Genomic DNA, 27,975 nt, shown 5'->3' on the forward strand with positions numbered 1-27,975 from the left:
TACGCCTAGGCTTTTAAACTGAAAATGTATCCCAGTACGAATTTGGCTGTGTGCGTCAGGGTGTAGGCAAGTGCGGTGTTTTCCCAAGTTATTGGTGAATTAAAGACTAAAGAAAGAAGCTGTAATGCAAATCAACCAAGGTTACCTCATCACCAAATGTACCCTGCTCATTTATTTTGACAAGCCCAACTTAACTTTTAATTACCAGGCCTCCTAGTACACTGGTAAAATGTAGCAATAGTGACTTTGGCAGAAGAGGAGAAATCTGTGTAACATGAGCCTTCAGAATGAGTCCGTGCTGACTCCTTGTAAAATGGAGTGAGGCAATTCATTTTAAGAAGAATTTCAGTAGAGCAGTTTATGTGATCTGTGACTGTAGTCGCAAATCAGCGAGCCTTTTATGAGCCAAGCACACCAGAATGTATACATTAAATGAGGGTAGTTCCTCAAAGAAATTTTGTCGGCCACTCTAAGCCATTCATTACCCAACACATTTTGTAAGTCTTCATTTGGAACTATTTTCAGAGTCAGTTTTCAACTCACTATAAAAAAAAAAAAAAATGGAAAATGTCACTCGAAAGTCCTCATACTGGAGAGGGCAGGCTATTTTTTAAATTGATGCCTACTTTTTATTATTCAGTTGGACTCTTAGTTACTTGGAGCTCTTTCCTAAATTGAATCTTCCCTTGAAGGAAGCAGTCGGGCCATCACTGAGGTCCCCCATGAGAAGGTGACATGGCGTTGATAGACCTATTAGGGCCAGAGCCCCTGCTGTACATTTTAATAGGCACTGGAGGGACTTCTGTTCTTGGCAGTTTATCAAAACTCTGTGCAAGGAGGGAAAATCCTACAGATGTGCACAGTTGATGCTCATTACTGTCCTTTATTCTCTTCCCCTCTAACTGGCATCAGTTTGGAGTTTGGGTAAAGCTTCTCTGGTGCCTTGGACACATCAAGAGAAAGGGTGCACCATGTCACCAATAGCTTCTACATGGCATGTGGGTCCCAGCCACCCAGTCGTGTGTCCCCACATCCTAATATTGGTTTTCCTTCCCTCGCTGTAATTTTTCCCACCCAGAGCAGTAGACTTAAGCTGTTGGAAAATGTTTCCTTTCCCTTGCTCTGCTTTCCCACTCCTGCCCACTCTCCACCTTCACTTTTCCGCTGTGCCGTCAAAAGAAAGCTGAAACACGCGACATGCGTGCCTCAGTGCATAACAGATTAAAACTTGCCCACGTCAGTGAAGAGAGAAGCCCAACTGACCTGGAAATGGAAGGATTTCAACCAGTCCATAGTATCTGAGGGTAGACAGGTCTTGTAAAAAGTGTGCTTGAGGGGAAGCAAGTGGGCAAAAGAGGAGAGAAGGAACCTGGGATTGCAGCTTGTAGGCTCAGGACTGATGGGGTAAGGGTGCCGTGCAAATTTATAAATGACTGGGCTCTGAGATCCCAGAGGGGTCCAGGGCCAACTATGATGTATAGCAATAAAAATCTCATGTAAGGGCTTTTCAGCTGGACTGCCCTTTCTGGGGAGGCTGAAAAATATTTTCCACTGAGGTGTCTGTCGACCCACTCTCGTCTGCCTGGAGCCGCTTGGCCCTCTTGGGTCCAAGCTGGCAGGCTGGCCACGCAGAGGATGGTCCCGGTCTCTTTTCTGGACTTGTCCTTGGCATAACTTCTGCCCTTCCCTCCAGTCACAGTAGTGAAGTGGCACCGTGTAACTGCACAATGCCAGTGACCACAAGGCAAAGATGTCTTCTTCCTCCGGTTGTAAAATGAAAGAAATGTCATCCCCGCCTCCTAACATTTTATTGTGCTGGTGAAACTTTCCTTTCTTTAATACTAAGAGATGACATGGAGGCTGTGGAAAAGCACATATTGTAACATGCTAGTAGTTTATTTGTGAGAAATTGTGTTTTACTGCTCTTGTGGTATGAGAATTCAAAACAATCGTAGAATACAGTTTCAACCTTAGAATACAAATGAAGGAAATATTGTTTGACGGGAGGCACCAATAAGAAAAGCAGGGAGGATGGCACTTAAGGTTTAATCCTAGATTCCTCTGAAGGGTCAAAGGTTGAAATGCCCCCAAGGCCAGGCAGGATGTGTGGACGAGCAGAGCTGATGGGGGTTGAGGGGGGAGCTGAGGAGCACATGTCCCCTAGACAGGGCAGCGGCAGCTCAGCTCCAGCCGATTATTTATTGTGGGGAACACAGACCTGTGCTGCCAGAGCTTCAGATATTTTTTAAGTGAAGCCAGAAATCCAGAGTTTTATGTGAAATCACCAAAGGTCTACAAGCTGGCAACAGAGTCTATTTTTTAGAAACACTGCTGGGGCCAAACACATCACATCTGTGGGCCAGACCTGGCTCCTGGGCCTCGGGCGTGCCCTCTGTGGCTGTTCATCCCATCAGAGCCCGTGGGGCTGTCAGAAAAGGGGGGTTCGCTGGCTTCCGCTGTGGCTGGTGCGGGGGTGGGGGGTGGGGGAGGTGAGATGGTGCCCAAAGAGCACAAGAGGAAAGCACATCCCCAGCCCAGCTCAGCTTCCTTATTCTGTTGGATTAGTTGCAGCAGCTGCTCTAAACCTGACTCTGTTCCCATCACATCCCTAATTCCTCAGAAGGGAGCGCTTGAGGGTCCTGTGTGCTCCATGGAAGGGCAGATGGGGAAGGAAGAGACGATGTAATGACCACTGAGACAACTGTGGGCTCACCCTCAGCTGAAAGATGGACTTGATGCTGGGAATGTGACCCTGATTTGGTGAACCACAGGGATTTCTCTACCTTATAAATGAGGATGTAATAATTCCAGAGTGGCCCCTTGAAAGAAAGAAGCACTGACTAGACAGAAGGAATTGTGTTGTAGATGGCATTAGGTGTGTTAAAGGAGATGGCTGCATGTGCGGGTCCATTGGGAAGCAAAGAAGAATACTGTATGCCTTGGACCACTTAATCTGAGGTGGGACCATTCAACCTACTGAGATAAATATGGCCTTCATGTAATGGGCTGGAACTGTTGTAACACTTATGTTCCAGTCTGTTAGAATAAAGAATCTCACTGTCAACCTCCAAGACCAAATATAAAGATTTTCTCATTGTCATGATTTATATTATCCGCTAGATATGTTCCATTAGAATGTCTGTGCTCAAATGCAAATTGTTCTTCATAATGTCAATAACACCTCAAACGAAGACTCAGTGGCTGTTAACTTCAGTTAAGATGTGATCATGTGCATTTTGTGTTTAGTTTGTTATATTCATGTATTGAAAGATCCACTTGTTCCCCAGCTTTGACTCACGCTTCTCTACTTCATCTCATGTTTCCATGCTTCTGGTGATCCTGTGTCTGTCTGTACCCCATCCTAACACCCAGAATCATCTTTGTGTTCACCAAAGCCTTGGGAGTAGAGTCTATACATCAACAGTTCACTGTGGAGTACAGATTTAGTGAAAAGAAGTTGAATTGAAAGATCTGTTAGTTGACAAGCTGGAATCCCAAGTCTGGATTGTCTCAGAATCCACCAGAATGGAAGAGAAAGTTATTTTGAGTAATTTGCAAGTATGAGTGTGCATGTTTTTCTCTGAAAACCTTTTTGAGGCTTAAAGGAAAAGTGATACATTTTTGTACCAAGCAATTTGCTTACAAACCAATTTTTAGATTTCTATAAATAATAAAATTGAATTTAGGCATCAAGTACACATTGATTTTCTTTTTATCTTACACCTTCTGTGATTTCAGAACTTTTAATATATATTCTAAATGGATAATCACATTTGTACATGGTAATGCATCCTAATCCTTTCTTAGATCAACTCTGTGTCCACTATAAATTAAATATATATAAAAATGGTGTGTTCATGTGCAAAGGGAAGAAAAGGAAAACTGAGTCAAGTGATGGATTTGAGGTATGGAACGAAGAGTGATTTTCTCTCTTTTGCTGCAACTATGCTATTTTTGTAGATTTTTTTTAAAAAAAAAAAACCTCAAAATGAGAAATCAGTGCCTTGAGAGTCAGCATTTTCCTTTAAAACTAGGTATTTTTACAATCTTGATCTTATACTGATAAGTTCATTCTCATCAGCCTAGATTTATTTTCATTTTCCAATAATGTATTTCTTACTGTTTGGCAAGTTACCCCTTCATTAGAGATCTGAAAGAGGAGAAAATAAATTATTTAAGATTCTCAAGTCTGAGTGCATAAGACAGTTTTTGTAACAAGCAAAAAAGTTGCAGAAAATAGAATCTTGTCCAGCATCTCAGAGTTCGCTCTGCAGAAGAGAGCTGCCCAGCAAGGCGCCGGCAGGAGATCTTTGTTCCTCTTCCTGACGTCTGCGGGTGCCACTGCCACCGCCGATGGTGGCGGTGAGAAGTGATGGGGAAGTGCACTGGGAGGTGATGTGTCTTCCTTCACAGGTTTAAAGAGCTGCTGCGGGCTGCCCAGAGGCAAGTCCTGCCCGAGGTCGCTCTGGCGTCTGTGTCAGGTCCATCTGGCTCTGGCAGGCAGAGCTGTTAGAGGCAGGGGCAATGCAGTAACTCTTTGGTTTAAATCTGTGTTTGGATCCTTTTTTTTGAGGGGTGAACTGGAGGTTGCCCTACAAATTCTGAAATATTCATTATTGTTGGTTAGTTAGTATCTGCCTTGTCCTTGTGTTACTACCGTGGAGAGGCTGAACTCATTACTCCAGGCCCAGGATCCGAGGATACGCCCACATAAACATTTGAATAGGGTTGTCCTCAGATTTCGAGCTTTGCTCCCCATCCTCAAAGCCCATACATTCCCCCATGGTGTAGTGTTAGATGTGGGCTGGATCCGCCTTAATCACAGGGGAAGAGTCTGACCTGAGCTATTATTCTGGCAAAGGCAAACAGGCACAAATGAAATACAATGAAGGACCCATGGCTACCCACTGGGGACCCTCCTGGGGAGCCTGGAGGAGCTGTGCTTACAGAGAGCCAGACTGGGGACATTGGAAGCCAGCGGGAAAGTGTGCTCAAAGGCAGCCTTGTACCGGTTACCTTTCTCATTTTGTTTGTCTAAATAAAATGGTTTCTGGCTATAAAGCAGCTAACCTTTTTGCTTTTCTCTTGTGCTTCGTTCTTGTCCAGGACTTTATAAGTAGCTGATGTTACTCAAAATGTACAAAGAAGAATAATGGAAGCCCCTGAATACCTTGATTTGGATGAAATTGACTTCAGTGATGACATCTCTGTAAGTATTGCTCCTTGCAAACAGTGCTTTCAGGAAATTCTGCCTTAACCTATATGGGCTCCTTTCTCTGTTGTAGTCTGTATATTCTAAGCTCTTCCTACCACATTTAGAAATTGACAACAGAAATCCTGCTGTGGCAGACAAAGTGTGGTTTGGGGGCCTTCCTGACCAGGAAGTGAATGAATCCCACTTCATTTTGTGTGAGCTTGGATGAGAAAGCATGTAACCTCACTGGGCTTCCCCTTCCTAATCTGTTTCTTTCTTGTCACAGTTATTCATTGGGTAAATGTAATTAACCCGATTGGTGTAGATGTCCATAATGTACATAATTCGTCCCTTTTATATGCCTGGCTGTGCCACAGCCTGCATGCACTAACATTGACAAGGACACAGACTGAAGGATGGTCAAGTTATTAGTCTTTGAACAATAAGATCTTTCAGTCACTGGAGCTTTCAAAACATGGGTTGGACACTTGTTGGGAAAGAGTCATGTATTGCTAAGGACAGGACACGCTGACCTCTGAGGCCCTGATTCATCCTGTAGTACTGCAGACTGATGACCTTCTTAGTGTCCTCTGCACTCACGAACTTACTGCTGCTTCCAGTCTGACTCCTGGCTGTGTGAGTGGATGGTCTGCCTGCTTGCTCAGAGCTTCTTGTGACTCACCTTGGGCCACACGGTCTATTCTGCCAGAGTCTGGACAGCAATGTTAGCCTCTCACACTCTCGCCCAGCTGGGCTGACTCTCAGAGTGTGTGACGAGAAGGTGGCTTTTCTGAACAAGTTATGTGCCTTTTCTTCCCAGGGCCAACACAGACCTGCTTTCTGACCTTACTCTCCACTGATGTCTTGGTTTTGGTCACCAGTGGCAACTGTCTCAGAAACACAGGCTTTCACACGCCTCTGGCAGCAGTGTTATTCTTCTACTTTACTCCTTCCCTTAAGTGAAATACGCATACTTTATGTAAGAATTGGATTCCTGGGGTGCGTTTGATGAACCACCCATTTTATTCAGCCATGGGTGAATCTGCCTACCTTTTCGTAGATGTGAATTCAGCCTTTCCCTCTTTGAGCTTTCAGACGATTATTAGTCCTCATTAGGATGGATGTGAAGTGAGTGGTATCCCTCTCCCTTTTTAAATCACTATGCATGCATGCTCAGTCACTTAGTCGTGCCCAACTCTTTGCAACCCCATCAGCTATGGCCTACCAGGCTCCTCTGTCCATGGGATTTCCCGGGCAAGAATACTGGAATGGGCTGCTATTTCCTCCTCCAGGGGATCTTCCTGACTCAGGGATGGAACCCACATCTGTGGAGTCTTTACCACTGAGCCACCTGGGAAGCCCCATAATTAAGGTGGATCACAGCCTGGTTCTTTTAAAACCAGGTATTTTGAGTTGAATGGGGAAAGGCAAGGAAAGTGAATGATGATGTGGGTGGTGGGGGTAAGGCAGAAAGTGTTTCAGAAAGGGACACGTGTTATGATTATCAGTTCAGGGTGGCGCATTGTGGGCTGCAGCCTCGTCCTGATCTTTGCTTTGCTGAGTAACTTTGCCTTGCTGAGATACCCACCTCATTTTTAAGGTTGTTTCGAGGATTCAGTGAAATAGTAATATACGGAAAGCACTTATCTTGGCACACGGTAAGTTGCTCTTAAAAATGGTAGCTTTTGTTATTATTTCAATGAATGCTACAATAATATTTATATGACCAATGGTGAAGAAAGAACTCCAGGGAAAAGACCAGGCATCATGTCAAGACTTTAAAAAAAAATACAATAGAGCAGTTGTGTTTATAGAAGAGTCCTCTGGCAGCAGCCCATAATTTTGATGAATTAGGAATCTCCACTTGAAAGATAATAAAATATGTTAAGCAATAACTGAAGCCGTTTCGCGAATTAGGATTCAGAATTATGCAATAGTTGAGCTTCTATAGCCTGACCACTCTGAAACATAAGTAAAGATCTCCATCTGTGATTGTGTAACTGCACTCAAACTCACCCCCTTTAGATATATTCCTATTGTTTGGATCTTTAACCTGCATTTAAACTGAAACCAGAAGGGAAAAAATGAAATTGCATAAACTTAGTTAACTAATGATAATGGTTAACATTGAGCACTTCCCAGGGGATAGGCATTATCTTGTTTAATACTCACAATAATTCTCTGAAGAAGGGAAAATTATTATTTTCCTTTTATAGATGAGGAAACTGAGGTGTGAGATGTTGTTTAACTTGCCCAGTGTCACCCACCGAATTAGGAGCACTGTCTTTGGAATATCTGCTTTTAGCCCCAGTACTTGGGGCAACTTTACCCTTCCCCCAGGGGACATTTAACAATACCTGGAGATGTGTTTGATTGTCATAACTGGGGAGGTATAACTGGCATTTGGTGGGTAGAGACCAGGGATGGATTTAAACATCCTGCAATGTCTAGGAAAATACCCTACTGCAAAGAATTATCTAGCCTGAGATGCTGGCAGTACCAAGGATGAACAATCCTGGTCTATTTCAATCCACTTAAAACTAAAGAAACTCTACTCTAACTGGCATCCTCTGTAACATGGTAGATTATTTTATAGTTGTTCCATCTCATCCAGGTTTAAGACCTTAAACATGTCAGAATATATTAGACTATATAATGTCTTCATGGGAAAAGAAGTGGACATAGCCTCTAAAATATTGAAATGATTGTTCTCAGTCTATTTAGGTAACCTAGGAGCAATAAATTTATATCTGCTTTAAGAGCTAAGTGGATATAATTCAGATGTATTCAACTTGCTAATTCACTGCTATAACAAAAAATATGTGTACATGCATACTCTTTCAGTCATGTCCAACTCTTTGCGACCCCATGAGCTGTAGCCCACCAGACCCCTCTGTCCATGGAATTTTCCAAGCAAGAATAATGGAGTGGGTTGCCATTTCCTCTTCCAGAGGATCTTCACGACCCAGGGATCAAACCCACATCTCTTGTGTCTCTTGCATTGACAGGCAAATTCTTTATCATTGCACCAGGAAGCCCAACAAGAAATGTTGTCTCCCATAAACCTGCCTGCATTGTTAAAATTCTGTAAACAACATTTTCTGACAGCCTTTATGCTTCTTTCCTGGTTTAGTGGCAGGAAGGGGGAAGGGGAATGCATAATACATTTGAAAAAGATGTTTACAAAAGAGATGCCCAAGTTTAAAACTCCTCTTCTTACTCTCCAACCATAGCCCTTTTACGTATTATAGGGTTTCTGTTTCATGATTTTCCCCCCGGTCATGAGCCTAGTTCTTGTTTTAATTAAAACACAAGCTGTGTATTGGTACAGAAAAGCAGAGCTTTTTTGCCTTTACCTAATGAGACAAAACACAGAAGGCAATCAAATTATTGTGAAGTTTCCCAGACTCAAAAATAATGCTCATCTTTTGCAAAATGCAGAGTTTAAACTATACATTCTTGTAACTCTGCCATCTGAAAGGGCAGAACATTGTGCAGTGGCGGAGGGTCTGTGAGGGCGAGATGACGACACACATAAACACGGGTTCAAAGCTGGACTTTCCTGTCGCTGCAAATGGTTTACAGAGTCCCTTCTTTATTCCTATGGAAGCCAGCTCTCTCTATCTTAAAAAGGGAAAATGCTCTGGAATATTATTTTACCATGGAGTTCTTAGTAGCCATGATGTATATTTTATGAAGAGAGGCCAATTTGCTGTCCTCTAAAATAAGATTATACACAGGACTGAGCAAAGCAGAGGCCAAACTACGGATCCACTGCAGTGCTCCACTCGTGAGCCATCAAATGTTGGCTGCGCCATGCACTGCAATGAACTCTTTAAATCATTGGTCCTGGTTAATCCTCATATCAGCTCTGCAAGGCGGGCCCTGTTTTTAATCCCCTGTTTGGCAGATGAAAATAATGAGGCTTAGAGAGATAGTCTGACTTTCACAAGGTTACAGATAGATAAGTGGGAGGGTCAGGATTTCAATACAGAACTGTTTGCGTTACTTTTTCTCTTTTGAGCAATTTGGTTGGATAAAATCATCTCTGGACCAGTCATCTCACCCATTGCTATCCCTAGCTGTCACTAAAGCGATTGCAGAGTGCTTATCAAAAGTAAAGGAGTTGATATACAGTGTAAATAAATATTAATAAAATAAAAGAAGCTAGGAGAACTTAAGCAACCCTCCTAATTTAATTGTTCCTCAGTTTTTCCATCTGTTAAGTCATAATAATCCATCTCTACCTATTGTCCTATATTTTATGGAGAAGATATGAAATGTATATTTATGTCCATATATAAACTCACACTTCTATTCATATGCAGATACAAGTGCATATATATGTATATGCAATATTTTCACAAATACATACATGTACATACAAACATGTATACATACATGTAAATGGACACACACAGGCATGTGTGCACACGCATATGAATAGAACTAAGTACAATGCTTTATTCCTCAGCACAGGAATTTTTCTTGCTCTTCTGTATCACCATGACTGCAGCTTTGGTGAAAGTTGACATTTTTGGCAATCACATAGTGTATGTTTTGTGCAGATCAGATGAGATCAAAATCAGTAAGTATCCTTTCACTTTATTATCCCTTTTGACCCAAGCCCTTGCAGCCCAGGGTAACAGCACAGACTTATGTGGATTCATTTTCCTAAAGTGCTTAAGGGGCTTCCCCAGGGGCTCAGGGGTAAAGAATCCATCTGCAGTGCAGGAGCCACAGGAGATGTGGGTTTGGGTCAGGAAGATCCCCTGGAGGAGGGCATGGCAACTGACTCCAGTAGTATTGTCTGAAGAGTCCCATGGACAGAGGAGCCTGGCGAGCTATGAGAGTTGGTCGCAAAGAGTAGGACACAACTGAAGCAACTGAGCAAGCTAGCAAAGTGCTTAAACCACTGGTAGAAAAATAAATTCTTATGCCAAATAAATCTCACTCTCGGTGAGTTTTCACATTTCCGTCCCACAGACTGGGCATCACTTACTCTGAAATACCAGCCCCCCTATCCCCTTTATGTGTACATCACCTTTTGCTCAGCTCGTTCCACTGACACTTCCCAGATTTCATTACATTCTGACCGAGAAGTGCTTCAAGGTAGTGAGAGACCTTGAGAAAGGGCATGAAGGGCTTATCACATGGACCCAGGCACTGAGTTGGGGTGGGTAAAGAGTACAGCTTTTGTTCCAGTTTTAGGTGTGAAAAAAATCTAGAAAGATACTTAAGGTACAAAGAACCCTGCTTGTCCCTCCTCTCTAGCACGGGCTCTAAAACGCTGTTATCTTTCCTTGATGCTTCCTGGGAGGTTACTAAGACGTTTAGGGACCTCAGATTGCCTCCATCTCTTTGCTGTCCCTGCCCTTTTGAGCCATCACCCTGCTCTTATTTCCATTCAAACTTCTCTAAAGTGCTTCTCAGTAGGATCTGTTTCATCAGCTCTTCAGAATGCCCCAACTTTTGGCAGTGTTCTTTTTGTAGTGTCCAAGTCTCAATTACCTCTCATTGGTCCCTTCTCCAGCTCACCATTACTCAAAACCTCACACTTGTTCTAATATTATGTATGTCTTACCATTTTCTTAATACCTGCCAGGAAAAGAATTAAAACTAATCTAATCCAGGCAAAATTTAATTTCAAATTTACGTCCCATAACTAGTGTTTGAGTGCAGGCTTAGAACCCAAGTCCCCAGACTCCAAACTTAGACCTGACTGACATCCCTACCTGAGAAGGTAGAGAGCAGTCTTATAGATATGGAGTGATTTCCTAGCAGAACGAACAATTGGTTGATTTACTGTTTTGCCCTTCTCTTACTCTGGAAATAGTTTTCATCTTGCCCAAGTCATGACACTTATTAAGTTGACTATGCAGGTTATTTATGCAAACTGTTTACCATTTATGAACAAGTACATGTTATACCAGTCAACTCAACAGGCCTATATTAAACATTTACAGTGCACCAGGCATGGTTCTAGACTTGAGGTGAATGACACAGATGTGTCCTATGTTCTCACAGAGTTTACCATACCCTGTGATAACAGTTAGCATGTTATGAAATGTCAGGTTAACTTAAATAGTAGGTCACAATTAATTATGGTATCAAACTCCATTCTTGAAGTCAGTCTTTATATTTTGGTAGTGATTGATTATTGGCTCACAATTAAAAGTACACAATCATTGAAGTCAAATAAGGCTTGTAGTTGGTCATCTGCCCTACTGTAAGATAACTTGCTTTCTAAATCTTTTATAGTTTGTAATTTTTGCCTCAATAGTTACCATTATTTTAGCTTCATTTCTAAGTGCTCATTTTTATACTTTTTAATTAAATAATAATATAACTAACAATTTTTGAACACGTGCTATGCATCAGACACCATTCCTAATATTTTTCATTGTTACCTCATAATCTTCACAGCCACATTCTGATGTAGATACCATTAGTACCTATTTTACAGAAACTTGTAATATGCAGAGATTGAGTAACTAAGATTAAGTAGCTGGAAAATGGTGAAGTCAGGCTATAACATGTGCAGTCTAGCTATAGAATCCAGGTATGTAACTACTGAATTGAAAAATGACTTCTGCTCAGCCCCTTGGTCACCTGTAGCCACCCTCATTCACCCACGTCCTTTCCTATCCATGACCACTCCCCACAGTAGAAGAAGATCATTCAATTCTGTGGTCTCATTGTCCCTTCACCAATGTGGATTTTCATCTTTTGTCTGGCTGTACATATTAACATTACAATAGAGTCATTCCTGGTGTACTTCTAATATGGTCAGAGCGAATTACTGAATTTTCCTAAATACCAACCACAAGCAGTGTTTTAGCATGGAAGAATTTGACACATCAATTTCTTAAATACCTCTTGGAACATAGGACAAAGACAAGGAATAAGAGCAAAAATCAAATGCATTTAAAATAGGATAATTTGTAATAATTTTCTTTAATAGAGTCTGAATGGTGGAAAGAATTATATGTTTAAAACAGACTGAGATATATATGACTTCCCAGGTGGCTCAATGGTAGAGAATCCTCCTGCAATGCAGAAGATGCAGGAAATGCGGGTTCAATCCCTGGGTCAGGAAGATCCCCTGGAGAAGGCAATGGCGACCCACTCCAGTATTCTTGCCTGGGAAATCCCATGGACAGAGGAGCCTGGTGGGCTACAGCCATGGGGTCACAGAGTTGGATGCGACTGAGCATGCACACACGGGATTTGTTTAGTCACCAAGTCATGTCCAACCCTATGTCTTTGTGACCCTATGGACTGTGGCACACCAGGCTTCCCTGTCCTACACTATCTCCCAGAGTTTGTTCAAACTCTTGTCCATTGAGTCAGTGATAACATCTGACCATCTTATCCTCTGTTTACCGCTTCTCTTCCTGCCTTCAATCTTTCCCAGCATTGGGAAAGCATAGGGTCTTTTCCAATGAGTCAGCTCTTCACATCAGGAGGCCAAAGTTTGGGTGCTTCAGCTTCAGTATCAGTCCTTCCAATGATATTCAGATATTATTTCCTTTAGGATTACCTGGTTTGATCTCCTTGCTGTCCATGGGACTCTGAAGTCTTCTCCAGCACCACAATTCAAAAGCATCAGTTCTTCAGCACCCAGTGTTCTTTATGGTCCAACACTTATATTCATACACGGCTACTGGAAAAACCATAGCTTTGACTATACGGAACTTTGTCAGCAAAGTGATGTCTCTGCTTTCTAATAGGCTATTTAGGTTTGTCATAGCTTTTCTTCTAAGGAGCAAGCATCTTTTAATTTCATGGCTTCAGTCACTGTCCATAGTGATTTTAGAGCCCAAGAAAAGAAAAATCTGTCACCGTTTCTACTTTTTCCCCATCTATTTGTCATAAAGTAATGAGACCAGATGCCATGATCTTAGTTTTTGAATGCTGCGTTTTAAACCAATTTTTTCACCCTCCTCTTTCACCCTCATCAAGAAGCTCTTTAATTCCTCTTGATTTTCTGCCATTAGAGTGGTATCATCTGCCTATCTAAGGTTTTTGATATTTTTCCAGTCTTGATTCCAGCTTCTGATTCATCCAGCCCAGTATTTCGCATGATGTACTCTGCTTAGGTTGGTTCAATCACTCTGTTGTGTCCGACTCTTTGCAACCCCATGGACTGCACATGCATGGTGACAATATTCAGCCTTGATGTACTCCATTCCCAGTTTGGAACCAAACTGTTCCATGTCTGGTTCTAACTGTTATTTCTTGACCTGCATACAGGTTTCTTTGGAGGCAGGAAAGGTGATCTGGTATTCCCATCTCTTCAAGAATTTTCCATGCACAGGATATATATATATATGAATATGTAGATGACCAGTGTCTAATAGAGGTAATGGTTGAAATTGTGGGAATCAGTAAGGTCACCTGAGAAGCATGGAATATGAAAAGGGAAGAATGTCCCAAGAAAGGAACTGTGCAGAAGTGTGTCCTGTGAGGAAGGAGGAAAAAGAAGCTTCTCCAAAGAAGACAGGAAAGAAGTGTTCAAAGATATAAAAGGAAACTAAGGGAGATAGAAAAAGGGGGAAGGATGATTTAAAGAATTTAAAGGATCACTTACAATGGTCAAGCATGGGAAATGGGTCATTAGAAAGAGCAGTGCCTGAAAAGTGCCACTGGATTTTCCAGTTAAAACTCATCGGTGGCCACAATAAGAGCATTGCCTGTGGGTGAGGGCACGAATAACACAGCTTTGTGGCTGGAGGAGTGAATGCAGAGATGAGGAAGTGGAGACAGGAACCAAGGCGATTCTTTCAAAAAAGATGGCTGTGAACACATGAGCAGGAAACTCCACCCATGACCAGCTGGGGAGGCAGTGTGTCCTGAGGTGGTGGGGGTGCTTGTTTAATTTTATAGGATCAGAGGAGAGAGCTGATGTTGAGAGAGTGGCTGAGAGAAGGAGAGAAGAGAGGGTGATGGCGGAGCATGAGTCCGAGGAGATGGGAGAGAAGGAGTTCTGAGCTGTAACAGCATGCTAGCGTGATGAAGGTGTGGAGTGTGAGCACCACATCCTCAGAGAAGAGAAAGCAGAGCATGACCTGTTAGGGAGGGCGTGAAGTCAGGAGCTACTCCCTTGAGTTGGGCCATTGGAGAGGAGGTCACAGTTTTAGGAAAATACTGCACTTCTGAAAGTCTCTGTTCAGCTGTGTGCCTTTGCTTTCCCTACCAGCTTTGCGTGTACACATTTTTGTCATTTTTAGTGTGTGACTGTGTAGATGCCTGTTTGAATTTTGGAAAGCTACGTGAGAACCCACGAATTTCAGGATATTTGTTTGGATGACTGACCTAATTATTTCTTTTGGAAACTCAATGAGACCTTAGTTGCTTAAAAGTCTCTAGCTTGAAAAGGTGTTAGGATTTTAGTTCTTTCATTTTCTGTGGCTTGTGACCATTTGAGTAATGTCTGTTCATTCACCCAACTGGCTCCAGTTCTCAGGAGCAAGGGCCAAAGCTTTTCAACCCTGAATAGTATGTAGGGTGGTCAGAGGTCCCCAAAGCCCAGTGTAGAAGTCACAGCCTGTAATTATGAATCCCATGCACGTTCAAACTGTTTTGCATGGCAGAGTGACAACACTGGGGTGTGTAGGATCATCTTAACATCATAGCAACTCTGTATACTTTGTGAAGCTAAGTTTCCATGTCTGTTCTTGGGCATGGGTTCCCTTGGACGAGGAAAGACCAAAGAAGTGAAATAAAGTGCTGAGACAGGCTGGGCTGTCCTTCCTTTCCTTTCCAGTCCCAGCCTGGCCCCCCTCTTCCTGTCTCATCAGTTCTCAAGTCTTGATCTCCTGAACTGCGAATCATGAGAGGCACAAAGATGAGAAGGGAAGAACTGTGGTACGCACAAGGAAGATGAATTAGAGGGAAGAGACCAGAACATTTAACATCATCTTGTAGCTTGCAGATTGACTTCACTTACATGATCTCATCTGATTATCAGTGTTTTCTAAATAAAGAAACTGAGCTTCAGAGATTAGAAATGATTTCTCTGCCCAGAACTACAGAGTTAATAAATGTCAGAAGTAAGACTTGAATCCAGAGCTTCTGGCTCCAAATCCATTGTCTCTGTATGAAAAGCGAAGGCATCAGCTGCCATTCATGCTGTGAATATATTAGAAGTGTTTATTCTTTTAAATATGTCCTGATTACATTGCTAGACTGGTAGGTATGGCATTTTCTAAGATGATTAGTGCTATATAAATATTACTAAGTACTACCAGTGGCTCAGATGATAAAGAATCTGCCTGTAATGCAGGAGACCTGGATTCCATCCATGGGTCGGGAAGATTTGATCCCTGGTCCTTCTTCCAGGGAAGATGCCCCGGAGAAGGAAATGGCAGCCCACTCCAGTATTCTTGCCTGGAAAATCCCATGGACAGAAGAGCCTGATGAGTTGAGTCCATGGGGTGGCAAAGAGTTGGACACAAGTGAACAACTCATGTGCACATGAAGTTTCTTAAGATTAGTGCTATATAAATTAGCACTACCATTATTAGTATTAGTATTGCCACCAATATCATGAGCTTCCTAGGAAAATTCATTTTACTCAGTTCAGTAAGTACCCAGTATCTCTGGTAAATAAAATATTGTCCATACCCTCAGGAAGCAGAGAAAGACATGATGTAAAGGTATAGATGAAATGTCACATGATGGATTTTGTACTGAACATTTGGCCAAGATAAAGAACTAAAGAACAGTGGTTCTTGAGCTTCACTAGGCATCAGAATCACCTGAATGGTTTGTAAAAACACAGATTGCTGCTGTTGTTCAGTTGCTCAGTTGTGTCCCACTCTTTATGACTCTATGGGCTGCAGCACGCCAGGCTTCCCTGTTCGCTACTATCTTCTGGAGTTTGCTCAATCTCATGTTCATTGAGTTGATGATGCCACCCAACCAGCTTATCCTCTGTTGCCCCCTTGTCCTCCTGCTGTCAGTCTTTCCTGGATTGCTGGGCCCTGCCTTAAAGTTTCTGGGGTGGGGCCCAAGAATGTGAATTCCTAACAAGTCCCTAAATGGTGTTAATGCCATTGGTCTCCGCCACACTTTGAAAGCTGAGATAAGTTCTACCTGAGAGGATCAGAGAAGATATTATGAGGGATCCACAAGAAATTTAGTATTACTGCAACCAGAAGAAGAGGACAATGGTGAGAGATGAGTCTAAGCTCATGGAAGGCTGCCCATGCCATGCTAAGGGTTATCGATCATTCTCCTAGGGGCAGGGCAGAGCCACTGAAGATTTGAAACTGAGAAGCACCTTAGTCAAATTTACCTATTAGAAAGCTAAGTAATTTTAGAGCAAGTACAGAAGCATGGAAGGAATTCCCACTTACAACCTAAATATGAAAGAACTTGCTTGACCATCTATAATACGTCCCAGGGTTAATCACATGTGCATATAGCTTAGCATTTCAGACAGTGAATAAATTGTTGTGTGCCATGCATATATACTAAAGACATCATCCTCTCCCTCAGGCACTTGTGAGAGCCAGCACAGCACAGGGGAAGGACAGAGCACACGACAAGGTTTTCTTATCAAGGGCAGAAAAGCGTCCCTTTCTGACTTACTTCACTTAGCATGATAGTCCCTGAAAAGTGAAGTGAAGTCAAGGGAAAGTTGCTCAGCCATGTCCCACTCTTTGTGACCCCATGGACTATAAAGTCTATGGAATTTTCCAGGCCAGAATACTGGAGTGGGTGGCCATTCTCTTCTCCAGGGGATCTTTCCAACCCAGGGATCAAGCCCAGGTCTCCTGCATTTCAGGCAGATTCTTTACCAGCTGAGCCACCAGGGAAGCCCATGATAGTCCCTAGTTGCATCCATCTAAAACATGGCACAAACGAACCTATCTATGAAACAGAAATAGAATCACAGACATAGAAAATAGACTGGTGCTTGCCAAGAGGGAGAGGGTTGGAAGAGGCTGGACTGGGAGTTTGGGATTAGCAGATGCAAACTGGTATACGTAGAATGGATAAACTACAAAGTCCTTGGCAGCAACTGTATTCAATATCCTATGAAAAACCACAATGGAAAGGAATATGAGAAAAAATGTGTGTATATATATAACGTTGAGTCACTTTGTTATACACAGCAATAGTGAACACAACACTGTAAGTCAACTATACTTCAATTTTAAATAATTGACTAATTTTTTAGAAAGAGTGTGTTCAGTCAGGGCTGAAGCAATCAGGCAGGGTTTCACAGAGAGTGTAGAAATCTGTGAAACCCTGGCCTTGAGGAGCAGTAGAATTTGCCTGGCCAGAAGAAAGTATTGCAGGCAAGGAGGCCCCAGAGTAAATGAACTGAAGGGAAACTAAACTTTGAATGCACAGGGACATGGAAGAAGTGGAGGCAACTGTTCGGTCTTTGGCAGGGGCTTTCCTTGGAGCATGCTGGAGGAGTGGAAAAGAAGTCTGAATAAAAAATATTGCTTCCTCTAAAGATGCTTAGAAAAAGAAAAAAATAGAATGCAACACAGAGATAGGGAATATCGTACTTTCGGGCCATCTCCAAGACCCCTCTCCTCTCTTGTCACTCAAGGATAACAGGAATCAAGGGAACACAATATAAAGGCTTGGGTTGGGCTCAAGACACAGGAAAGATATGGGGCTTTGGTTCTCTTAAGGCCAAAATAACAGTCATGGCTACCCTGGGAGCTGGCCATTGTCCTGAGAATAGGTGACCTAACAGCTCCTTATAAAAAGCCATCTGTCCTGTGAACCCGGGTGAAGTCCTGGGAATGCTTTCCTCTCAGCTCCCAGATGGTATCACAGTGCGTTTGTGAAAGGCGACTTCCTGGGTTGTTTACTTATTCCCAGATTTGCAGATAGGAAAATTTATTTTTTGTGTCAGTTTTGTGAATTTCATATTTCTGCTGTATCTCTTCATATCACAACTTAACCATCTGTATGGCACTCTCTTAAGTTTTATCTTGTATCCAAAGAGCAATGTACTTGCTGAAACAAATCCACAAATTGATTTTTTTTTCCCCCTCGTGTGTTCTTATAGATTTGTTCGCAGTGTAGGTTATAGTCATTGCTGAATTTGACATTCCATATATTCTTATAATTAACCAAAACTTTGATTTTCTGGCCAAAACATCACCTTTGTCTTAGATTACTACTTATTTCCATGACCAGGAGCAAGCACATGACTTTTTATACAATGTCATATTCCCAAAAAGAATTAAGATAGATACCTTCCCCAAAGAGACTTCCTGTGTAACTGTGGGTGAGAGGCAGAGCCACCAGAAGTGAAACAGATTGAGGCAGGGGATGGGGCTCAGCCAGGCTCATCTCTGGAGCTCAGTCCCTCTACCAGCCAGGCATCCTGTGGGCTGTTGAAATAGAAACCTCATCAAATTAAAAGTGATTGCATACTGTGGACCTTTGCAATCACATCAGAGGAGCTGAAGGTACATTGCAGTCACACTGGAGGAGCTGAAGGTGCAGCTAATAAATCGTAGGTTCTGACATTTCCGATGTGGGGTGGGAGGTGGCAGTTAGGATGCATGTGGCTGGAAATGCAGATAGCAGCACACCCAGTTTAATCAAATACTTATCATTAGGCCCCCTGAGCAACTTATTGAATTTACCATTAACTATATTTAAACATAATCAATCTGAAATTTCCTGTCTGAGATTTTGCCTTGGAAGAAAAGGGAAAAAAGAGAGGGTAAGACTTTGCCAAAGGGTGCTTTCATGAGGTTGATGGCAGCTGAAACAAAAGGCCCAGTTTTAATTGAATCACAGACTGTGTAATTATTTAACCTGTACCAGCTGGCCTCAGGAAGCTACCAGATTTCCTTAGAGAGCTTGTACTTGGCCAGAAACAGAAGGTAACTTATTAGTAACAAGAAAAATGCTTCTGTACCTGTGTTACCTCCCACTCCCAAAGAACTTAACGTGAAAGGGGAAAAACTTCCTTGGAGTGCATGTTTGGCTTAAGAGGCCATCTTCCTTCCCTGGAGTATGTGAACGGGTTTGCTAAAACACCTGTAGTCTCTGAGGAATAACCAACATAAACAGGATGTTATTGCATCAGACAGGTAAGAGTCATTTCTCTAACTAGTCATCTGAGATTTCATTTTTCACTTGGAAGTACTGGAAATTTAATTTGTTTGTGATGTGCAATTGGCAAACTGACAATAGCTCCAACTGCCCCTCCCTCTGTCTTGCTGTCCTGGTACTGCATGGAAAGTGCAGGAGTGGGACAGGGGGAGCTCAGTGTAGACACTGCTTCATCCATCAGCATCAAGCTAACTGAAGCACCTTCCTATAGACAAATGTGTCCCAATTACACATCCCTCACTTGTAATGCTGGAATAATCCTAATGAGTTTCTCGTGATCATTTTTCTTTTAGATTAAATGTTTTTGTTTTTCTCAATCCCCCTCCCAGTTTTGCAACGTGAAGTCATTCAGAATCCATGCTCATTTACATAAGAGCGTCGTTCTTAAAGGTGCAGAGTAAATTATTTTTAGGAAGCTATATATTATGAATTAAAGTATGATTGAAGACTGTCCCTGACTTGGCCTTTGATTAAAGAAAGAGTTCATCCTATTTACATTGTTTTAAAACACCTTTCTCCAAAGAAAGATTGATTGGCATCAAATGTCATTTCTATACATCATAACTATTGATTTTACATTTGTTGTAGCTCCTCTGATTTTATGCCCCTTTATGTCATAATCTATCATTCTGATAGCAGCCCCTGAGTTGGTGCTGGGACTGAGCCTGCAGCGTGGTTTCTTTCAATTTAGACTAATCTGTCCATGAAACAGATGAGCTTTCAAACAGAACCATGCTCTTCTCGCTTTTCATAGCATTATCCTGATATTTCCCATGGAAATCACAGTATGATTTGTGGCAGCATTAGGGACATGCCTGTAGTCCAGGAGAGATGGCTCCTGGCTAGCCTGGATGCTGTAGGAAGCCGGGTGCTCCTCCTCTTGACTTTTTTTTCCACATATAGATTCACTCTTACGATTCAGAGTGCAAATATTATGGCCATCTTCTGGAAACTGTCAAGGTTCAGAAAAATCCATCTTCCACAAGTAGCAGAAGAAATAGAATATGTGCTGGCTACACCCCACCTCATTTGTTAAAGGACTGTCCAGACCTCTTTTTAATCTGCATCTACTTACATGTTTATAGGTAGAGTCTGGGCTACAGCCAGATCACCAAGCAGCCCATTTAGTGTAAACTTAGGCTTTCTGGACAAACATGTTGTACTCAAGTATCACTTCTTGTGTTTTGGTTTTCTGGCCAGTTGAGTGAATGTGATGCTCTTGTTTTAAATTGTTACTTTACACTCTTTTTCCTCTGGCTTCCTGTTCAGTATTCAGTCACATCTCTCAAGACCATCCCGGAACTGTGCCGAAGATGTGATTCGCAAAACGAAGACAGATCAGGTAAGTTTCACTCATCTCTTTTTAACCTGCCTTTTGGAGTGTGGGGGACTCCTCCTGGAATCTCTTCCCCCATCAAATTGGTTGCTCCTGCTTTCTGTTTTCTTCTTGTTTTACGGCTTCTCCATTCACCACCCACCCCCAACAAACAGATGTTAGGTCATCCTCCAGAGACTAACTGGACAGGGAGGCCCTGATGAGGACCCAGTTGTATACAAATAAATGTAGGCGATCATCGCGGCAGCTCCAAACCACAGTATACGCAGCAATTTACTGCAAACCCGAGAAACCATTGGTGACAAAACATAATGATGCAGGCGCCAATGAAAAAATGTTGGATACGTTTACTACCCAGATGGCAAGGACCAACTTGGGGGATGGTGCTTTGCCAAAGTCTGAAATCCTATCAGGGATGTGACATGATAGAATCTGCAGTAAGGCATACTGTAACAGTTAAGATTAAAGCAAAGCTTTGGAGTTTAATAGTGTAAACTAAACAGAGAATTATGGCATAGAGATGAAAACCAGCTGGCTGACCTTTTCTCCTTGCACTGCCCCCCCACCCTCGACCAAAATAAAAGTACATTCAGAATTGTTTTTCCTTCTGAAAATCAAATTAAGCCTCTCTGCTTTTCTCTCTGTGATGAGCAAAAATGAAAATAAAAAAGGATATTGATGGGAATGATACTATAGCATTAAACTATGAAATGATGTTTGTTATTTTTCCAGCTAATTACTCTAAGGCATCACCATTAACCTTGCCAAAGCAGGACCTCTGATAGTAACTAGAATCCTAAGAACTGCAGATGATGTAAGACTTAAGATAATCCTTGAATTAGGTGCATCATGTTTGAAAATAAATAGATCATCCTACCTATACAGCTACGAGAATTCTAGGCCTTTTGAACTGAAACAACTGTACCAAGCTTATTTACTTTTCTTCTGGATCGTTTGTTTACTATCGACAGTTTGTTTAGATGAGGTGGGAAAAATAATTCGTCTATCTAGGTTTATTTATCTCTGTGTTTTTCTGTGTGAATGAAAGTAATGTTTCATTGTCTGGGTCAGAATCGTCATAGAAGAGTTTGAAGCGCAAATGAAAGTTTTCACTTAACTCCATTAAATTTTTTTTTTTTAATTTCAAGCACACTCAAGTTTCTATGGGGTTAACAGAGGCTTTGATCACAAGACTTATCAGAATGTGCCTCCTTAAAAGCCATCACCAGATTCAGAGTTGAACCCTGTGATCAGTGACAAAGGCATCAGATTCAGTGGACAGGCCCCTAGCCTCAGAGTCCAAGACCTCCATCTGAGTCAGCATTCAGCCCTTTACCCTCTATCCGACCTTGAGCCTGTGACTCATTATCTATAAAATAAAAAAGAAACTTTTTCTGCCAGTGTTGCTAGGCTACTGTTAGTATCAAAATTAGGTGATGTATCTGAAGGTACTTTGGAGATATAAGATTTTCTTTCTTTTTTTTTTTTTTTTAAGTTGAAGATGGAGAGTAAGAAAGAAGACTTACTAGCAAACACTTCAGTAGTGCTTAGTGTCCCAGGTACAGCTGTAAGCCCTTTACTTGTATTGACTCAATCCTAAAATCCTTGTGAACTAAGTACCATTAGGATGTTTGTATTATATAGATGGGCAAACTGAGGCACGGAGCAGAGAAGTTAATTATCTTGCCCAGAGTCACACAGCAATTACATTACGGAGTTGGGATTCAAACTCCAGGAAGTCTGTCTCTGGAGTCTGTTCTCTTATACATTTCCTTATTCTATCAGATAGCTAGACTCAGGGATAGTAATTTAATTTCAGGATATTTTAAAACTTTAAAAGCTAGCATTTTCCCTCACCATTGAAGTGGAAAATTTGTTCTCTGTTAAATAGTTTCTCTTGCTTACCAAGTTAAGTGAATTAACCGAAGCTTTTAAAAATAATTTTCCTGGGGGTGGTTTATTCCATTTTTCTCCAGGTCATGTGACTTGTAGCCACTTCCACAATAGGCGATGTTACAGATTTCTTCTGTGGTTGAGAAGGAGGCCAATTTCAAGTTCAGATGCCTTCAGACTCACCCAGAGCAAACATCCAATGCTCAAGGTAATCACCAGTGATTGGGCCTGACAAGAAATGAATGTTTGAGGGAAAAACTCAGGCCTCCTTAATGGAATCACATGTACACCTCCAACTTGATGGACCATTTGGAGGCTGGTAAAACACTTCCTAACAGAGCAAGAGCAATCTTAGAAAAAGAAACACACGAAAAATCAGTCTCTGCAAAGCACCACTGTAGAATTATCTGTGAACTCCTTTGAAAGAAATCTCAATATAGTAAAGTTTTCACCTTCCCTTTCTGAAAGAACTGAGCCAGTCTCAATGAGTTCCCTGGCCATTCAGATGTAGAAATAGTCCCCAGCTCCCCGCACGTCCCCCCTACCCCGGCCCCAGGTCTGTCTTGTTTCAAAAACCTAGGAGTTGGCTCCAGGAGCTCTTGCAGATCTCCACTGTTATGATAATCTTTTCGAACCCATGGCAGCAGAAGACACATTGGCTCCTGAGAAAAGTCCACGTCTTCTGGATGGGGGAACTTTCCCCTAAACTTCCAGTGACTGTGAACATACCCCACCCAATAGAGATGTGTCTCTTTACCTTTAAATCTGTTAGGCACCTTTCTGTGTAAGCCGTCAAATAGTAACGTCCATCCTAGTATTAACATATCTTTGATGAGATAGATGTTCTTGGAGCCACTCATTATTTTATTTATTCATTCCTCAAGTGACTTGTGTGTTTTCTGTCCTATGCACTGAAGACAGGGTAATAAACAAGGTATAGACAAGGCTCTGTTCTCAAAGCGCTTACATCCTGGGGGGTGACAGACATAGGCAAGCAAATGAATACATAAACCAGATCATGCCCAATAGTGACGAGGTGATGCGAGGCTTGTGACAAAGTAACTTACAGTGGGGAAGAGAGAAGAGTTTGGGGATCAGGGAGTGTTCCTAGGGCCCAGCCATGGGAAAGCCAGTGGAGAGCATTTGAGGCAGAGGAACTAGCAAGTGCAGCGCCTCTGAGTCAGAAATCAGCTTAGTGGATGCAGAAGAGAAAGAAAACCAGCGTGGCTGTGGAGGGGTGCAGAGGCGATCAAAATGAGGATGAGGCTAGGGAGCCGTTCAGGGAGGGTCAAACTGTACAGGGCCCTGTGAGTCAAGGAATAACATGGAGTTCAGGTTTTATGCTAAGACCTCTTAAGAGCACTGCCAACAGAATCCCAATTTTTCTAAATTCCTATTACCTGGAAGAAAGCCTAGAGTCATAACTCTCAAAGAAAGATCCTTAAAAATCATGTAGTTTAAAAAGGAGAAAAAGTGAGAAAGAGCAGATAATAAAAGTAGATGGGTATAATGTTGACAGTTGATGGATGTTGGTAAAGAGTATACATGTGTGCTTTGTACTTTTATTCTTTCAACTCTTCTGTAAATTTAAATGAAAAATGTTTTGATTGTTTATAAGTGAGTTTTTAAAAGGCTAAAAGTAATACTAATGTAGTCCCAAATCCATCAGATCCTAGAAAGTGATGGTTACTATGCTGATGGGATCATCCAAGCCTATACTCCACCATGTTAGTGACAGGGAGCTCACAGTCTCACAAAGCCACCTATTCACAGAGGTTAGTTTTTGTTCAGCCAAAATCAGTGGTTAATTTTTGTTCAGCCAAAATCAGCGGCCCTCAGATGTACATCCTGATACCTGATTTTTTTCCTTTGGAGCCTTAGAGAAGGACCATTCCTCCTGGGCAAGGGTGCTGTCACTAAGTGTTTGGAGATGGCAGTCACCCTTGGTTTTGTCTTCTCCAAGCTAAAATTTCCCTCCCCAGTTTTGAGTGTATCCTGCTCAGGCTTCTTGCTTTCTTGTGGACGTTTCAATTATCAGCATCCCTCTTAAAAGTGGTGCACCCAAAACTGCACCTGAGGCCTCCCCACATGTGATCTGATCAGAACCTGTCAGCCCCACTGATCAGCCTCAGAACTTAGCACACACCTTTCCTGCCACCCTTAGTGGCAGTGCCTGTCCTTTCTGCCTGTTTTTCCAAGTGTTCTGAGAAGAGCAGCAGTTCAGATGAACCCTGTTGGTTGCCCATGGAAGCTTCTCCATGAGACATATAGCCCAGGGTTACCCGCTTTTCATCCCTGGGCCCTGTGCCAGCTTCACATGGACTCTGAAAATGCAAATGGCCGAGTTCTGCCAGAGGTCTGGGGCAGGCTCCCTGCACCTTCCATTTGCTCACTGACACCACGAGTCTGCTCTGAGTGCCCTTCCCATAGCCAAAGGCTGGATTCCTATTAAAATCTGTATTTGCCCTGACAGGGTAATACTGTCAACTGTGCTCCTCCTGGGGATCTTCCCAACCTAGACATCGAACCCAGGTCTCCCACGTCATAGGCAGATTCTTTACAGCCTGAGCCACTGTATGACTAAATAGAATTTTTGTCAGCAAAAGAAGTTTTGAAAAGAAGTGTGAAGAAATCTCAGATACCAGAGGAAGGCAGGAGGAAGAAGAACAACTAGGGCTTAGATGCCTGAGAACAAACCTGGGTGTTTTTGGAGTTGTGCAGGTATTACTGAGCTCTCCCAGTTATGTCTGAGGTGCTCGGAGTACCAGGCGTTAGGCAAGGTCTTCTGTACACAGCTTATTTGTCCTCAGAATAATTCCCTGGTGCTCAGACAGTAAAGAATCTGCCTGCGATGAGGAGACCCAGGTTTGATCCTGGGGTCAGAAAGATCCCCTGGAGAAAGGAATGGCAACCCACTCCAGTATTCTTCATGGAGAATTCCATGATAGAGGAGCCTGATGGACTACAGTCCATAGGGTTGCAGAGATTTGCACACAACTGATCAACTAACACTTGACACTTTTACTTTCAAAATAATTCTCACAGGAAAGACTATACTAATGGTCTTTTTATTGATAAGGAAAATAAATGCCCGTTTTATTGACTAACCAACTGAGACTCACAGAGAGCAAATACTTTGCCCAGAATTCTGCATTTGAAGGCAAGTCTACTGACTGCAGAGCCCCTATGAAGTTTAACAGTTGAAGAGTAGTCGCAGTCTGAGGAACCACGCGTGGCTAGTGGTGTGAGGCAAGGATTAGCACCAAGGATGTTATGTCTGAGAATTTTTCACCTATAAGAGAGAGTTATTTGTAAAATATTTGCATGTTTTCTCTGCTTAATACCTGTTCCTTATGTAGGGAAGGACCACAGGACAAGGCAGGGAGTGTTAACTCTGCTCTCTGTTTCCTCCATATGAGGATTAAATGCATTAGATCAACATATGGTATTCAAATCAAATGTATTCAATTTCATTGACTTCGAGTTTCTTTTAATTAATTGGACACTCAAATACACATTTGTTTCAATTCATGGTTTAAATGTCTCATGATTCTTACAAGTATGTATCTGCTCAGCTCGTATAATTTTCTTATGAAAGAAGGCAGATAAATATTAATGCAGTTCTGCATCTGAGAACTTAGTTGTGCTAAGGTTGGGAAACTTGGTTATATAACAGTAATAAATGGCCTTGGGGTGTGTTTGAGAAGAGACACTGAAAGGATTTCAATACCTAAATAGTAGAGAAGATCACTGGTATGATAATGAGTAAAGAAAAATCATACTTTTTAAAGTTAGTATCTGGTAAAAAGTCATTTTAGAAACCTTATGAATTTGCTATATTTTTAGCCCTTGTGCATGCAAATTTTGTGGAAAAAAAAAACCCTGAACATTTGAAAATCCATGGTTTTGTAACATTTTTCAAGGATTTTGGCTAGCACCAAAAATAATACATTGACATGAAATTTATCCTCTCAGTGCTGCTGTGGTATAGCTAATGATGATAAATTTATAAACCTCCTGTTTATATATTATTTAAGGTTTCATGCTAAAAGCATGAAAACGAAAGTTGGTACAGAAGTTTAAATTGAAAGCCTGCTGATCAATCCATTTTACATGATCTAATATAAAATGAACTCAAAGAATTGGGAAACAGATTTGTTAAGTCTCAGGCAAGAAAATGAACACTTCAACCTGATACAGCAAAGAATCTGACATTTATGACAAATGTCTTGTTTAACCACAGTAAAAATTTACATACAGTAAAGCATATAGGTGAGCATGTTAGTCATTTTTTATTTTTCTTTAACAAAATTATAATTATAAAGGTGACATAATTCATTTTTTAAATGGTAAGTAAAAGCTACAATTAACCATGCCACCAAAACAAAATCACTATATTTCTTTCTAGAATTTTTTCATGAGACTCATTTTTTGTATGGTTGTCACCATGATGTAAGGGCCATTTTATCCACTGCTTTTTTCTGCTGTTACAAAATGCGTATGGCCATCACTTTGAATGAACCACAGATCTTAGGAAAAACAGAGCTGCCCCCTCTGTCTGCTTTTAATCCGTTAACACTTACGGATTAACACATAACCCCATATTTAGCTTATGTTTCTGAAAGAAAGAGTATGAAGTCAGTACAGGGAAAGATAGGAATGGGGGGTGATAGAGAAGTTAAAAATAAAACTCTTGTCAAAAATAATGTAAAGGGCTGGCAGTGGCAGAGATTAAATACATTGCATCTTTTTCCCCCTCTTTACTTGAACATTTCTTCCCTTTGCTTAGCCATGGATATAAGCCCTGCAGCTCCCTGATTGTCTAGAAGGTTGCGCAGTTAAGAAAGTCAGGAATGAGGCAGTGTCAGAGAGGGAGAAAACTTCAGGGCAGAGACCCAGTCTCCTCCCCGTATTTTGGTTTTACTGAACTCAAAACTGGTGGAGAAATCTCCTCTTGGTAGAAATGAGTTCAAGGGAATCCCAATAAGGAAGGGTGAGAACTCAGGGAGATAAGCATCATGGAGGGAGGGAGGGGAAGAAATGAAGCCCAGGGTCAAGGGAAAACTGGTACAGAACCTGAGTGCTTTTGACCTTGTGCAGCCCCCAGGTGACTTTCTCCTCAGAAGTCACTCTGCCATAAGGGAGGAGGGATTTTCCCTGCCCCGCCTTCCCAATCAAGGCAATGGCATGACTGGGGAGGGGAGCATCATTACTGACTTTGGAGTTGCTCAGCATCTCAGAGAGCACCCCACTTCTGGCCAAGAGCTTATCCTTTTTCTTTGTCTCCCAATGGGCTCTTTCTTCCTATTTAAAATGAATGGATGCGCTTTGTCCACTTAGCTCCTTTGCCCTGACCCTTCCCCTAAGAAAAAAATTTGAAAGTCATGTTATAGAAACAGGATACTAGAATCTCATAGTTGAAGGATTCTCAAAGGGAGTAAAGAATCAT

General features: G+C 41.9%; 1 protein-coding gene across 2 annotated transcripts in view; it reads left to right on the top strand.

Moving 5' to 3' along the window:
• Positions 1-27,975, top strand: part of SNCAIP (synuclein alpha interacting protein) — a 168,878-nt gene that overhangs the window by 76,728 nt on the left and 64,175 nt on the right. For both annotated transcript variants that reach the window (XM_018050676.1, XM_018050675.1), the window contains exons 2-3: positions 5,107-5,209; positions 20,567-20,639. In XM_018050676.1, coding sequence (XP_017906165.1) covers positions 5,153-5,209; positions 20,567-20,639 — 130 coding nt within the window. In that variant the 5' untranslated portion in view covers positions 5,107-5,152. The remainder of the gene's footprint in view (positions 1-5,106; positions 5,210-20,566; positions 20,640-27,975) is intronic.

This window comes from Capra hircus, chromosome 7, assembly GCF_001704415.2.
Source record: "Capra hircus breed San Clemente chromosome 7, ASM170441v1, whole genome shotgun sequence".
NCBI lineage: Eukaryota > Metazoa > Chordata > Mammalia > Artiodactyla > Bovidae > Capra > Capra hircus.